At 36.0% G+C, this 15006-nt stretch overlaps 2 protein-coding genes across 5 annotated transcripts in view; one reads left to right on the forward strand and one right to left on the reverse strand.

Moving 5' to 3' along the window:
• Nucleotides 1-422: 422 nt before the first annotated feature.
• LOC122141016 (MICAL-like protein 1) lies at nt 423-4686 on the reverse strand. The gene is made up of 8 exons (XM_042746742.1): nt 4473-4686; nt 3841-3943; nt 3653-3744; nt 3260-3571; nt 3135-3185; nt 2070-2178; nt 1396-1503; nt 423-1297 (listed from the first exon to the last, which is right to left on the reverse strand). The coding sequence occupies exons 1-8, from the start codon at nt 4553-4555 to the stop codon at nt 1229-1231; spliced, it is 927 nt and encodes a 308-aa protein (XP_042602676.1). The 5' UTR covers nt 4556-4686; the 3' UTR covers nt 423-1228.
• Nucleotides 4687-5899: 1213 nt separating this feature from the next.
• Nucleotides 5900-15006, forward strand: part of trappc8 (trafficking protein particle complex subunit 8) — a 52975-nt gene continuing 43868 nt past the window's right edge. For 3 of the 4 annotated variants that reach the window (XM_042746727.1, XM_042746728.1, XM_042746729.1), the window contains exons 1-2: nt 5900-6202; nt 11534-11728. In XM_042746727.1, coding sequence (XP_042602661.1) covers nt 6046-6202; nt 11534-11728 — 352 coding nt within the window. In that variant the 5' untranslated portion in view covers nt 5900-6045. Of the gene's footprint in view, nt 6203-11533; nt 11729-12548; nt 12784-15006 lie in introns of those variants that run through there. The other variant, XM_042746730.1, reaches the window with a different exon arrangement.

Consider the following 15006-nt stretch of genomic DNA (forward strand, 5'->3'; position numbering starts at 1 on the left):
AAAATTTCTGTGGAGAGGGATCTGTTCTCATCGCTTTGTGCTTCATTGTCTATTTCCTCTCCCTATGTTCAGCTTCCTCATATCACATTCTAAATGTCCCTTGTTCTTGAAACCTATGGTATCCATCCAACAGAGCACTGCTGTCAGCACTTACCACTCCATTGAACCTGACTCTCTGTTTCCCCGCAGCTGCAATTTACCCTCGTGATTGTCACCATGAGGGGCAAGTCGTTTCCCCAACTGCCCGGTATTTCAGACCTCTTGAAAAGTGCACAGTGTCTCCACCAGTCATAAGGGGCCCAGATTATCTTCCAAATCTGAGCACTAGACTCAGGTATGTCAATCACGGAATCTCATCATTGCCAGAGATGTGGTAGAAAAATGTTTCCAACTCTGAATGTGAGGCAATAACTCAGAGAGTATTGTAGATTAAGAAAATAGAAGGTTTATTCTTGTAAGGTCAGACAATCAGAGCATCTGTGGAGCGTGTGATAAAGAGAAACACTTTGAGCAAGTGATGTAATGCTAAATTTCTCCAAATCTGTTCAGATGAAGAAAATAAAACTCATCTATTGTATCTTGGTGAGTCAATTTTCAGTATATTTTCATTGTTGGGTGAACACATTTTCTGCAGTCTGTAATTTTTCACTGTAGATTATTGTATTAAAACATTTATTGCACTTTGTTTTTTTTTTTTTTTTTGTTTACATTGAAGTGGAGCATAAATAGATTTACAGAGCCTGATTCAACTTGACCCATTCATTCAAATATTTTCCCCACAAAGTAAATCCCACAAACAATATCACAAACATAAGTGTACAGTACATGCAATAAATCTGTTATCTTGAAGAAAGAAAGTGCAAGAAGAGATAAATTGTACAAAAAAGTTTTTGGCAGATAAACCATTACTAGTAATTTTAAAGGCATTATCAATACCTGAGATGCATCAGATAGTATATTAAAATGCATTTCCTCTTAAAATATCTCATAATTAAATAATCAAGCATTTTATGTTGCCCTAAAAGCATTTCAACGTATACACAAATTACATTTTACATAACATTGGTAAATTACTTTAATGTCGCATCCTCGATATACCATTTTTTTTGACTGATTTCTCAATTGTTTATGTCCTTGTGGTTCAGAATCTTCTTCCCAAGCATTTTTTTTAAGATGTTGTCCAGAAAAACACCTGAAAACTGTGTTGTCATCTTTCTAAAAATGAGGTCTAAAAATTGTCTCTATATGATGCTAGAACTGCACACTGAATGTTCATCTCATCAGTCTGGTTGAGATTCTGGGGTTCATAGAAATAAAGGATTGCAGTTAAACACTGACGTGTGTGAATACATTTATTGGGGAAAAGTTTGATTTTAATACATGTACATGACTTACAGTTATATCGTCCAGGTAGAAGCAGTGGCGCAGGTTGAGGTGGCCAATGAAGTTGCGGCTGTAGTACTGTGGATCACCGTGGGGCGTCTGCACACACACTGGACACACCTAGAGGGCGCCAGAGAGCACACAAAAAATATTGATTTTTTTTTTTTCTGTTTTTGATACTATATAGTAGTCAGCAATATTAAAAGTCATTTAAAACTGAAGTGTGTAATTTGGGGATGTTAAAATATAAGTGAGCTATTTATAGGTTGATCCCCCTGAAAGGTGTAGCACTGTGACTTTTAGACCTTTAAACATTGTTGTATATATATGAGCATCACAACCAGCCCAACTTTGCAACATTGGTTTCATCAATAGTGTGAATTTGCAGTGGAAAGATCTGTTTGTTTGTTTGTTTGTTTGTTTGTTTGTTTGTTTGTTTGTTTGTTTGTTTGTTTGTTTCAAACCAATAACAGATAGGGGAGTGTTCTGTAATCAAGTTTCAAAATGGTCAAACAGTTTTAAAAATCAGTTTAGTGACGCTAAAGGTAAGAATCACTCACTTCAGATTTAAATATAACTGAAAGGAACTACTTAATGTTTCAAATGATTTTGCTGTAAATTTAATTCAACACATTATTAATTATTAGAATCACTCCACATGATGTACAGCATGAATGGTGACTGACCACACGTTTGCTGTCATTGGCATGATGTTCATTGCAATGATCACGTAGATCTAGTTCATCCAGTCCATCCTCCTGGCAGTACGGACACACAAAAGTCCTCACAGTTAAACTAAAAACAAAACAAAAATCAGGAAATTAGTACATGTCAAAGACTGTATTTTTAAGTGTTTTTAGCAAAATGCTAAAAATCAAGGTTCTAAAATGAGAAATCATTTTAGAATCATTTTGGGTTCCTCAAATAATCTGAAGAACCCTTTTTTCACTATAAAGAACCTTTTGTGCAATGGAATTTTGAAGGTTCTGCATGTAGCATAGATGCCAATAAAGTACCTTTATTTTTAAATAATGATCTCATTGATTATCTTTCTAAAAAGATATGCCAAAATAAATAAATACTATTTTGAAATAGCCTAATTTTTGGATTGTGTAAATGGTACATTATATCATGGGAATGTACACTATATTTTGGACAAGAAAAATCAGATGAAAGTGTTGTAAGCATCAATTTAGCAAGAGATGTAGTAAAATAATATAATTTTCATTTTCACTTTGTGCACAGTAAGGGGTTTTCCAAGCTGTTGTCCATGTACAGTCATCAAGAACAGGGTTTTTCAGGGGAATGCTATGGGGGTAATAAGGGATCCGTGTAAACTTTAGAGAAAAACAAATAAATAAATAATTAAAAAAATGAATACTGAAATAAATAAATATTAGAAGATTAAACTAAATAAATAATGAAATAATGAAATTAAAAAGTAAATACAAATATATTAAAATAAATAATAAAAATGATTAAAGTAAACAAGTATGAAAGTATTTGGATTGGATATATTATATATAATTGCTATATACATATGAAAATATATAGCTGATATTTTAGCTGCCTTTTAAATTTTAGGATGGGAGTCCTAAGAATGATCCTGTGGGGATCTGTGGCATCTAAAAGATTGAAAACCCCCGTCATTGTGTGCCTTATGATAAGGATTTGTTGAATTCCTGGAATAACCAAACGTGTTAATTAAAAGGAGTTTTCCGCAAGCTTTTATTAAAAAGAGATGTCCTCACCCCTGAGTTTGTGGATTCATCTCCATTAGAGTGATCTCCGTTTGCCATGGCCTGTGAATGAAACAAAATATGAGTCATCCAAACCATAGTGTCAATCAAATAATTATCCTCTTGATGGGACTTACCATTCATCCATTGCAGCCTGCACATCATCCTGGGACGGGGCGGGGTTTAGGGGCAGTGGAACTGGGGCAGGGGGCTGGAGGGCTTGGATAAGACCACTCGGGGCAGCAGTAATGGGGGCAGGTTGTGGGGCAGCAATTACATTTGCAAGTGGAGCTCTGATCCGAGGCATAGGAACAGGCCGTGCAGAGGAAATTAAAGGGGAAGGGGCTTGATTCTGTGGGGTAGGTGGCACTGCAGCCTGATTGGGTGGACTGGCTTGAGCAGCAGTGTCTGCCTGTTGTCCCAGTGAATCTCGAAGTTGGCCAAGGAGACTGTTGGTTTAAAAGAAATGATGAATTCTTTAGCATTTGACAGAAAAAAACACTAAATAACGACATTGGCCTGGGACTTACTTCTGTATGTTTGCACCAACAGCTCTTCTTGAATTAAATGTTTGAAAATCCCCTGGCAGGATTGGGCGCAGGTGCCTCCTCCTACCAGGAGGCTAAAACAAAAAAATATTCATAAGCATGCAATCCTTGATGACCTCCACTCACAGAGACTGATATTTATTACTCACTTTAGCAGGGTTTTTACTTACTAGGAATGGATTATTTGCATAATCACGGTTGTCTACTGAGCTTCTGCAGTGTGGACAATGAGCCCTGTATCGAAAAGACTGACTGAGGCATCGCTGGCAAATTCTGAAAGTGCAAAGAGAGAAAAGGAGTACTTGTGAGAGAGCATAAAATAATCAACTACTACATGAAGATAAAAGATTGGCTGGCAAGGCTGGTGATGTTTGTCAACCAATCATGTGATGGAATTTCCCTTTAGAAATACTTTTGCTTTTTGCTGCCAGGAAATGCTCAGGTTATTTATCAGAAATGATATGTGCTTGTGAATAAGGAGAGACTGCAAATATAGCACATGAAAAAAAAATGAAAAAAATAAGCAAATAAAATAAATGTCATATAAAAACTGTTTCCAACTACAAAAGCACTTTTTGAATAAAATTTGATTTATCTAATGAGTTTGATTTACAATCACTTATCAAATATATTTTGCATCTATACATTTGTCTATAGCATTACTGTATAAAATTGTAAACTATGCCTATGTTCAATTATGTTAAATGCCTCACAAACCTACAAGTTTGATCCACAAGTTTGTAAAGTCCCCACATGAAGTTACCAAAATCACCCATCTATGTCAAATATAAGCCACACTTACACTTTTCCACAGCATGGAGATGGTTGAGAAGGATTCTGTATGTGTTCCCTGCATACAGGACACTCTTCCTCTGAAGCGGACATGTCCAAATTGTCTGCTGTTTAGTCTGTCTGTCTAGTCTCTTCTGATATCTACACTTTTAGGTTGTGCAAAATTAAATACAGTCCAACTTCCTTATGGTCATAAAGAGGGTGTGTATTCTGTTTGCTTCAGCTGCTTTCTTTTCATGAGGATAAATATAGAACTGGTTTAGCCTGAAAACAAAATACTAATATTGTCAACAAATCTTTAGTGATGAGACTCGGGGAGGTTTTTTTTTTTAAGGCAATTCAGAATCTGTCTATAGTTTATGAACCTTTTTGTATGAAAGCACTGATATACTGATTAGGAGAAGTGAACTTTGTTCGAAAATTAATATACTTACATACTGTACAATTTTAATGATGGCATTAAAAAAACATTTTTAATCTATCTATCTATCTATCTATCTATCTATCTATCTATCTATCTATCTATCTATCTATCTATCTATCTATCTATCTATCTATCTATCTATCTATCTATCTGTCTGTCTGTCTGTCTGTCTGTCTGTCTGTCTGTCTATCTATCTATCTATCTATCTATCTATCTATCTATCTATCTATCTATCTATCTGTCTGTCTATCTATCTATCTATCTATCTATCCATCCGTCCGTCCGTCCGTCCGTCCATCCATCCATCCATCCATCCGTCTGTCTGTCTGTCTGTCTGTCTGTCTGTCTGTCTGTCTGTCTGTCTGTCTGTCTATCTATCTATCTATCTATCTATCTATCTATCTATCTATCTATCTATCTATCTATCTATCTCTGTCTGTCTGTCTGTCTGTCTGTGTCTGTCTGTCTGTCTATCTATCTATCTTTCTATCTATCTCTCTGTCTGTCTGTCTGTCTGTCTGTCTGTCTGTCTGTCTGTCTGTCTATCTATCTATCTATCTATCTATCTATCTATCTATCTGTCTGTCTGTCTATCTATCTATCTATCTGTCCGTCCGTCCGTCCGTCAGTCCGTCTGTTTATCTGTCCTGTCTATCTATCTATCTATCTATCTATCTATCTATCTATCTATCTATCTATCTATCTATCTAAACCGCAAAATCGTCAGTGTTAATAGACATTATATAAAATGTAACATCATTGTTACATGTTAAGGGTCATTTATATGTTATATGTGTTCACACTACCCACACTATAGTGTTAATGTTACACTTTTTAAACATTTGACACCAATATTGTGTTGATTCGACACTCTATATTATACTGTATATCTGTCAGTCTGTCTGTCTTTTTCGTCTATCTTTAGTACCGAAAGTAAAATGTCTATTTAGGGACACCAAGGCTTTTATTATGGCAGACGCAGAGCTTTTATGTCGTCGCGGAAGTAAAGTCACCTGACCGCCGCTAAGCATCTTGGGCAAAATCGATCAGCAGGCAGCAGATTTCAACATGTCTGCCGTCGGCTGTCAGTAAAGGAGGTGTTTGTTTTCAGCTTAGCAGCAGATCCGTGAGCTCGGTGAAGAACAGACGAGGTGCGCTCATGGCTCAGTGCGTGCAGTCAGTGCAGGAGTTCATCCAGGACTCGTTCGTGCCGATGGTGGCCGTCCTGTGCAGCGAGGATGCGGAGAGAGTGACCCGCAAAAACAGCCTGAGCTTCCCCGAGCTGCTGCGGCCTTTCTGCCGCCTGACGTCCGAGGGTAAGAGGCCAGCTGGCCGGACAACCGCGGATCACCCACCACAACTGATGATCACTAGATAAGACGGTCGTTAGTCAGCTTACACATACACACTACCTGCGTCTCAAAACCTAGTGAGCTGTCTGCCAAGACCTTGCCAAAAACAGTCCAGGTGACATTACAACGTTCAGACGGGAAGCATACCGTCTAGCTAGGCAGTTCAGTATCGGTTTCGAGAGACATGCTGAAAAGTGTTCTCTAGCAGGACAGCTTATTAGCCTTTGAGACACACAGAAAATGATGTCTAAGTAGGCACTAGGCAGCTCACTAGATTTTTAGCTACACGCCCAAAAGTGCTGTCTAAATAGACAGCTCATTAAGTTTTGAGAGATGTGCCCAAAAGATCTGTCTAGGTTGACTGCTAACTAGCTTTTGGGAAACACATGTCTAAAAATAGTGTTTCAGTAAACAGCTCACTGGATTTTTTTTCATCATGCATCTTAAACTGCTGTCTAAATAGTCAGGTTACTAAGTTGTAAGAACGAGCCCCAAAATGCTAGTCTTGCTTGGCAGCTCATTAGATTTTTAGGCACTATTCTTTGTCCAGTGAGGCCCTTGGGCAGATGTCTTTGTAGACTGTAAGTGTATACCTCGTAGTTTGCTAATAATTTTCTGCACCCTGCATCCTGAGGGGCCCAGGACCTTAGAGGTCAGCCCAGGGCTCTAATGGTCAGCAAATTCTCTGTGTTAAGAAACGTTGGGTCTTCTGCACAGAGGGGCCGGGGGCTCTATATGTACTTTTCAAAGTAAGTTTTGGTATCACAAATCTTTGGAGACATTTAATAGTGAAAGGCCTTCTGGGCCGTTCTTTAATCCAGCTCTGATCCTCAGTCAAATGATAAGAAGGGTTTCAGACCGGATTCATCCAAATTTGATCTCTCTGTTTGTGAAATCTGATCTGATTTCCATTCACCTGACCATTTAGTGACAAGAGCCTTAGACAGACACAGCACAGATCGGATGCCTTTGTTGGTGAGGGTTAGATTCCCGCTGGACTGGCGTGAGAGGTCTGTGTCTGCCCTGTGCTGTTAATCACCAGCCTATATCTATTAAAGGATATGGGGTAATCCCAAAGAGACCGGCAATCAGATCAACTGGATATATTTTTAAAGATTTATTTTTGGCTTTTTTGGCTTTAAGGCAGGACAATATGTTGACAGGAAGTGAATAAGGAGAGAGAGTGAGGGAGATGGGATCGGGAAGGGTCTGCAAGCCGGGATTCGAACCCGGGACAACTGAAGCGCATATGTTGGCGCACTGCCCACGAGGCTATTGGTGCTGACTATTAATAGTTTTCTTTATTTTATTACATTTTTTATTTAATTTGTTTTTATTTATTAATATTTTAGAAGCCTCTAATGCTAATAAAGGCTGCATTTGTTTGATCAAAAATACAGTAAAAACAGTAATATTGTGAATTTAAAGTAACTGTTTTCTGCTTTAATATATTTTGAAGTGTAATTTATTCCTGTGATGCAAAGCTGAATTTTCAGCAGTCATTACTCCAGCCTTCAGTGTCACATGATCCTTCAGAAATCATTCTAATGTGCTGATCTGGCACCTAACATTTCTTATTATTATCAATGTTGTAAACAGTTGATTATTATATTTGTCGAAACTCTTCCACTTTTTTACTGTCACTTTTGATCAGTTTAATGTATCTTTGCTGAAAGTATTAATTCATAAACATTAACTTGAACATTTGACAACAGATGTCATTTTAATTGGTTCATTAAAAATGTCAGTCCCTTTTTACAACAAGAAATGTTCCTATTAGCCCAGGGCTTGGGAAAAAAAAATATGTAGAAAAAAGTATTTTTGTGTTCTTTCCAAATGTTAATCATTGAGAAAAAAAAATAAAATAAACAAATCACTTTCTTACAACAGATTCTGTCCCGGTCACCACAGTCAAGACTGGACACATGTAGCTCATTTGTAGAACGTGGTGCTTGCAACGCCAAGGTCAAGGGTTTGATTCCCTGGGAGAGAAAGAAGTGATAAAACGTGTGCCTTGAATGCAATGTCATTTTGGATAAATGTAAATGTAATGAAGTCTTTTCTTCATAAGAGCATGTGCTATAAAAGGATTTGCAAATAGAAAGTAGTGTAATTCTGACAGTTTGATGTGGACAAAAATTATTGGTTTTACAAAAAATTATTTGAACAAAATAACATGATTAACCAATTATAACATTTAAAAAGCTAATCATGTTCCATTTTCCCCTGGAACAACTGAAATGGGTTTTGTGCACTCGTTTCCTATTTCATTTGTTTTCAGTTTTTTATTTCCTCTCTGAGCTACATCTTCACATTCATCGACTGGAATCTTAGAATCGCTCCATTTATCAACAATATTGGTCTTTCAGGAATCATGCCATTGTGGGAAAACATGGCACATTTTGTATAGCACAATAGACACAGACTTCTCATATCAGTGGTAGACTAGACTGATACACTTGTCGTCAGATAACTCTTTCAGATACTAAGAGAAACCCATTTCTCACATTGCATTTGTTGCAGTGTGTTTTGGATTCGCAGAAAAGCTGGTAACACAGTTAGGTTGACCTAAATGAACACAGTGCTCTCTTTATGTGTGTGTGTGTGTGTGTGTGTGTGTGTGTGTGTCCCTCAGTGATATGATTGGATTTATTCAGGAATGCCTTGGCAGCAGAGGAGCAAAGTCTCATCGTTATTCTTTATGTTGTGCTTATCATGTGAATAGTGGAGTGAAAAGACACAGGTGCATTATGGGAGAATGTTCGGTAGAGGGGTGGCAACATTTGAGCTGGGTGTTCCTGTCATGCATGTTGCAAGGGAAGGGTGGGTGAAGATGGATCAGGTGGTGTCCAGAGGTGGTCAGCTGTCATAAGACTAGTGAAAACCCTTTGGCTGTTCCTCAACCATGAGGGCGGTCATAATAGATTGTAAATAATTTATTAAAAGTCTTTGCATTGTGCTGATCTCATTAATTATCTTTTTTTTTTATTATTTTTAATCCTCATAAGAAATAAATAGTTCCTTTTCAGAATTGTACCCTAACAAATATTAGCTATATTAATAGTCAAAACATTATATAATATCCCAATTATAAAAAAAAAAATAAAAAAAAATAAAGGTAAATAATAACACGATTTCTGACAATGTCCTTAAGAATTAACAAATGACGGGGAGAGGGGGGACACCCAGCTCAAATATTTAATACTTTTGTTCAGGAAGGATGCATTAAATTAATAAAAAGTTAATGCAGAATGGTTTCCACAAAAATATTAAGCAGTATAGCTGTTTTCAATTTTGATGGTAAAAATAAAAAAAAGGTTATAAAAACTGGTATTCTTCAGCAGCAAATCAGCATATCAGAATGATTTCTGAAGGATCATGTGACACTGAAGACTGTAGTAATGATGCTGAAAATTCAGCTCTACATCACAGGAATAAATAACATTTTACAATATATTAATAGAAAACTTACAATAAATGCAGCTAGGGGTGGGCGGAATGACCAAAAATTTATTTCACGGAATAAGTTATTTTATTTCACGGTAGCGGTATATATCATGGAATAATAATTTTTCAGGTAAATCAAAAAAAAAGGAACTTGCTTAATATATTAAATACCACTTTAAAAATAAAGAATAGGCTCCCATCTTATTTTATTAATTTTCTTTTATTTAGAGCATTAGTACTGAATGAGTGAACTTTTAGATCAACCTCACCATAACAATAAATAGGCCACATGTGTGTAGTTTAAAGAGAACAGATTTTTTATTAATATCAGAACAGATTATTAATACTTTCTCGGAGCACTGAAATAAATAAAACTTCAGTAACATAAAACAAATTTTGCAGAAACTATATAAATGATCTGATCTGCGGCATGTGACAATATTCCCACTTGTGCTGAAAGCACGCTCAGATGGAGCTTGTTGTCCAGTCTTTGATGAAGTGGATAAAACTCATATATGGCTGTGTAGTTCGGCTTGTCCACAAATCAGTTGTTGTTGAGAAGTATAAAGCATCGCGAAGCTCCGCTTCAATTTTCCGTCGGCACATTTAACAACCGCGGCAACTATACTTCACTAAAGTGCTTGCGGCTCGGCATTACATATTACATTTAACATCTACATTTAATCATTTAGCAGACGCTTTTATCCAAAGCGACTTACAAATGAGAACAGTAGAAACAATCAGATCAACAAGAGAACAACAACGGTATACAAGTGCTATGACAAGTCTCAGGTAGTCTAGTACAGAACACGTAGCCAGGGTTTTTTTTTTTTTTTTTTTTTTTTTAATGAATATGCTAGACAAGAAAGGAAAAGGTAAGTACTAGTATTAGTTGGTTAAGTGCAGGCGAACAGGTTGACGGAACACCTGATGTGGAGCGCATCTGTTGGCTTTCATTGTATTCTTTGACATGCTTCACCTTTAGATGATCCTGTTTACTCGTGCTACCGTGGCTAACGGTTACATTCTGGTGACACAGTTTGCAAATCACATTTTTCTGCTCTTTGTCAGCCTTTGTAAACCCGAACCACGTCCATACCACTGATGTCGCGCCTCGTTTCACAACAAGTTCCTCCTCCTGCTGCTTGGGATTGGTTTGTGGGATTTCTTTATCAGCATGCTTATCTTTCTCCATGTTTTTCTTCTTATATACGCTTGTGTGCAGTTTCTCAATCGTTCTCACGTCCCGGCGCGCTACACGTGAGGTTAACCACGCCCACTAATTTAAACTTCACGGTATACACGGAATAGAAAAATCTGTAACGGTAGACATTTTATTCCGTCGTCACAGAATATACCGTCATACCGCCCAGCCCTAAATGCAGCCTTGATAAGCATAAAGACCATCCAAGAACATTTTAAAAAATCTGGCAGATGTCAAACTTCTGTCTTCTGGTGTGGACGCTAATATAGTTATCTTTATAGATATCGCTCTTGGTGTGAAGTTGTGAACAGGCCTTAAAGCTTATGATACACGGGGCAACTTTTTGAGCAATATTGCTGGGCAACTTTGGTTAATGTTGGCGTCAGTGGGCAACCAGGTGAGACACAGGGCCCACAACTGATTTAAAGTATCCACTATCCATATATAGAAATGTGTTACCCATTCTCAGTGGGAAAGTGCCCAAGCAACATTGTTCAAAAAAAGTTGTCCCGTGTATCATCAGCTTAAGTCTAAAACCTAGAAAAAAAGCTTCAGAAGAATAAGCAGCACCATTATTAATTTGACACCAGCCAGTTCATCTTCTTTTTTTTTCTTTTTTTTTTGCTCCTGTTACCGTACTGTAGGTCACCTGCGTGACCCCAATAATCAGGTGGTTGTGGTGAAGGGCCTCCGGATCAGCGTGACTGGGATCAACACACAGCCTCCACAGACCCCAGAGATGCATAAACTCCTCAGCCAGGCAGTCTCTGTCTGCCAGCCTCCTGAAGGGTCGCCCGCCAACGTCATCACGGCTGGAGACTACGACCTCAACATCAGCGGTAAGTGCTTGCAAAGAGTTTTCTGTTCACTGTAACTTCACCTGGGGAAATCTGTAGAGGACCTGATTATATTACTGCCACATTTTTAAAGTGGGACAGTCGAAATGGCCTGAAGTGAACAAAAACGTGAGCTGAGAGATTGTTTCCTAATGCAGCATACGTTTACGTAGCCCTTGCAGAATCTCCAAAATGTTGATCGTTTTTATGAAGTATGTGACTATTTAGAAAATGGGATAAATTTGGATTTTATACTATTCATACAAATTTTATAGTATTTAAGGTCATGTAGTATTTAAGATCTGCAGTTAAACAGCTGAATAAATAAATAAATATAAATAAATAAATAAATACTTTGGTGTTTTATCCTTTTTTAATGCAAAACACTTTTATCTGTTTAAAAAAATATACAGCTGAATAAATAAATAAATACTTTGGTGTTTTATCCTTTTTTTAATGCAAAACACTTTTATCTGTTTTAAAAAAATATAATAATTATAGTTTATGTTGGGGGTATGTAAACATTTTAGAAAAGGAATAAAAAAATTGTGTAGCGTCTTTTGGACAGAAAAAATTGTTTGATCTCTCAAAAAAAGACTAATAATTATAGATTTTGCAGGGGGGGTAAACATTTTAGAAAAGGAATATGAAAATCAAAAAAGAAATGTTGTGTAGCTTTTTCTGGACTGAAAAATGTAATGATCTCAATGTCAAAAAAAGAAAAGAAAAGATAATTATAGGTGCAGGGGGCTTGTAAATTTTTTATGAAAGTTTTTAATACATTATTAATATCAACATTTCTTTCTTTCTTTTATTTATTTATTTTTTGAATGAGACTGATTTCATAGTAGTTTCTCATGTCAGCACCTGATGAGGGCAGCAGAGCCCTTGAGGGGGAAAAGTGAGAATGAGAATTAAAAGTTGTAATTGTCCATGAAATGAAAGGGTTTGGTTTGCGCTACACATTTGTTTTATCGTTTCTGATCTTCTTTTTTTTTTCTTTTAATTTTTCTTTCCCCCACCCCAATTCTCCAACTTCTCCTGTGGATGAATTCTTGGTAAGAGCTCTGACCCTCATACGCATGTTTTCCTCTGGTGTGTGTATGCCGGGTCACACACGTGTGCTATGCTGTGCTGTTAAATGAAGTGTTTGGTCCCTTCTCAGATCATAGGCTCCCAGTAGAGCCCGTCCCCCACATGGTCCCTTTGCTGCACCCTTCACTTGAGTGGGCCTAACAACAAACCTCTGAGATTTAGACACTAACACACCGCTCTACACCAGCAGCATCCTCCTTTTAACTGAATGAACATATTGCACCGGAATATGAGAACAGAGCAACAAACAGCAGCGTTAGCATACTTGAAAACGTAAACTTCACGGTTGGTTGGTTTGACTACAAAGTTAAGGTCTCAAAACTCTATGCTCTAAATTCAACATGAAATCAAAACTGTTCCTACTGTACATACTTAAATGCATAATATATATCCCTGTTCTTATTGTGTCAGTTATTTTATATGTACTGTTATAATATTATTTATATTGTGAATGAATAAATGAACTATAATAACATTAAATAATTTTTATATTTAATTTTATATTTTGAGTAAGCTTTATTATTATTATAGCTATTTGTTTTTTACTTTTCATCTTAATTTTAGTTGACATTTTAGTAACTTTTCAAATTCAGTTTTAGTAACGTTACTTCAATTTAAATTTATTTCAGTTAGTAGCCACAACAAAATTTTCATGCTTTCAAGTTTAAGATAATATTATAATTTTTTATGTAATATTTATTTATATATATATTATATAATATATATATATATATATATATATATATATATATAGATAGATAGATATATAGATATATAGATAGATATATAGATATATAGATTTTTATAGAAAAATGCTCATTTGCTTTCTGGGTCTGCAGTGCGAACTCAGTTTAGCACATTGTCGAAGGTCACTTTTGTTAAAATTCCCTTGTATTCAAAAATGTTATCCTTTAAAACTCATTTTTCATCATCTAAATTACATATTTAAATGTTTTTATTTTTCTTGTGAATTTTTTTCTCATGCCTTAAAATAGCTTGAATGTAACTCTACACCCTTGCCTCATTTACTATATGCAGATATATGGATATGCTAATTAGTCCCGCCTCCACTCAGTCGCACCAGCCAGGGATAGTTCACAGAAAATAAAAATCACAGAAATAGTTCACCCAAAGATTAAATTTTGCTGATAATCTACACACACTCAGGCCGACGAAGATGTAGATGTGTTTGTTTCTTCATCTGAACAGATTTGGATAAATTTAGCATTAAATCACTTGCTCACCAATGGATTCTCTGCAGTGAATGGATGCCATGAGAGTGAGAGTCCAAACTAGTGAACGACCGATATTGATTTTTTTTTTTTTTTATACCGATACCAATTATTTGCATGTTTATGTGCCCGATAACCGATATGCAGATCCGATATTTATTTACTGTTATAAAGTAAATAAATGACTGAGTGAAGTAAGAACATACTTCACTTTGGTTTTTCCTCTTTTCAGTCATCTTTAAAAAAAAAAAAAAAAATAATTTATTTCATTAAATTTAAATTCATTTATTAAATTTAAACTACACTTTTAGTAGGTTTATAAATGTAGAATGTCGTTTTCACTAGCTACAGAGTCAATAATAATTCACTGGATAATGTTAATTCACTGAATAATATTTTCTGGAATATTGGAATATAGCAAACAAAACATAGTATTTTATTGCATTTCTCAAATGGAATGATATATAAGAATTATTAATAATCTTTGTGTCCTCCTAGATTATGAAATGCCTGCTAACAACGCGGTTTATCAATGCAGTTACACAGAACTAGCCTATACTCAAACTGCGATTGCTCACGGAGATAATAAAAAGGCTAATTAATTTCCATAGAGTTGTATTTATTTACATGTTTATTAGCAAAATAATTTTTATAAAGTAGACTAATGATGAGCAAATATACATCAGAGAGAAAATTTAATTCAGCGCTTTTATTTCCAACATGTGCTCATTCATGGCTGTATTATTTAGCCTAACTCATGCAAAGTTACGTCTTTATTGGAAGAGGATCTTGACGGATTATCTGCGTGACTCTGACTTCACAAGACTAACGATGAGCATAGACAACAGAGAGAGAATTCAATTCAGTGCTTTTATTTCCAACATGCGCTGATTAATGGCTGCATATTATTTAATTCAGGCAAAGTTACGTCTTTATTAGGACAGAACTTGATGG

Source organism: Cyprinus carpio, chromosome B20 (assembly GCF_018340385.1).
Source record: "Cyprinus carpio isolate SPL01 chromosome B20, ASM1834038v1, whole genome shotgun sequence".
In the NCBI taxonomy this organism is placed as follows: Eukaryota; Metazoa; Chordata; class Actinopteri; order Cypriniformes; family Cyprinidae; genus Cyprinus; species Cyprinus carpio.

Bases quoted from the DNA above. Each gene is read 5' to 3' on its own strand.
- LOC122141016 (XM_042746742.1), bottom strand. From the start codon at position 4,555: ATGTCCGCTTCAGAGGAAGAGTGTCCTGTATGCAGGGAACACATACAG. The intron at 3,572-3,652 runs GTAAGTCCCAGG...TTAAACCAACAG, and splicing joins GTTGGTGCAAACATACAGAA to TCTCCTTGGCCAACTTCGAG. The intron at 1,504-2,069 runs GTCAGTCACCAT...GGCGCCCTCTAG, and splicing joins CCAATGACAGCAAACGTGTG to GTGTGTCCAGTGTGTGTGCA.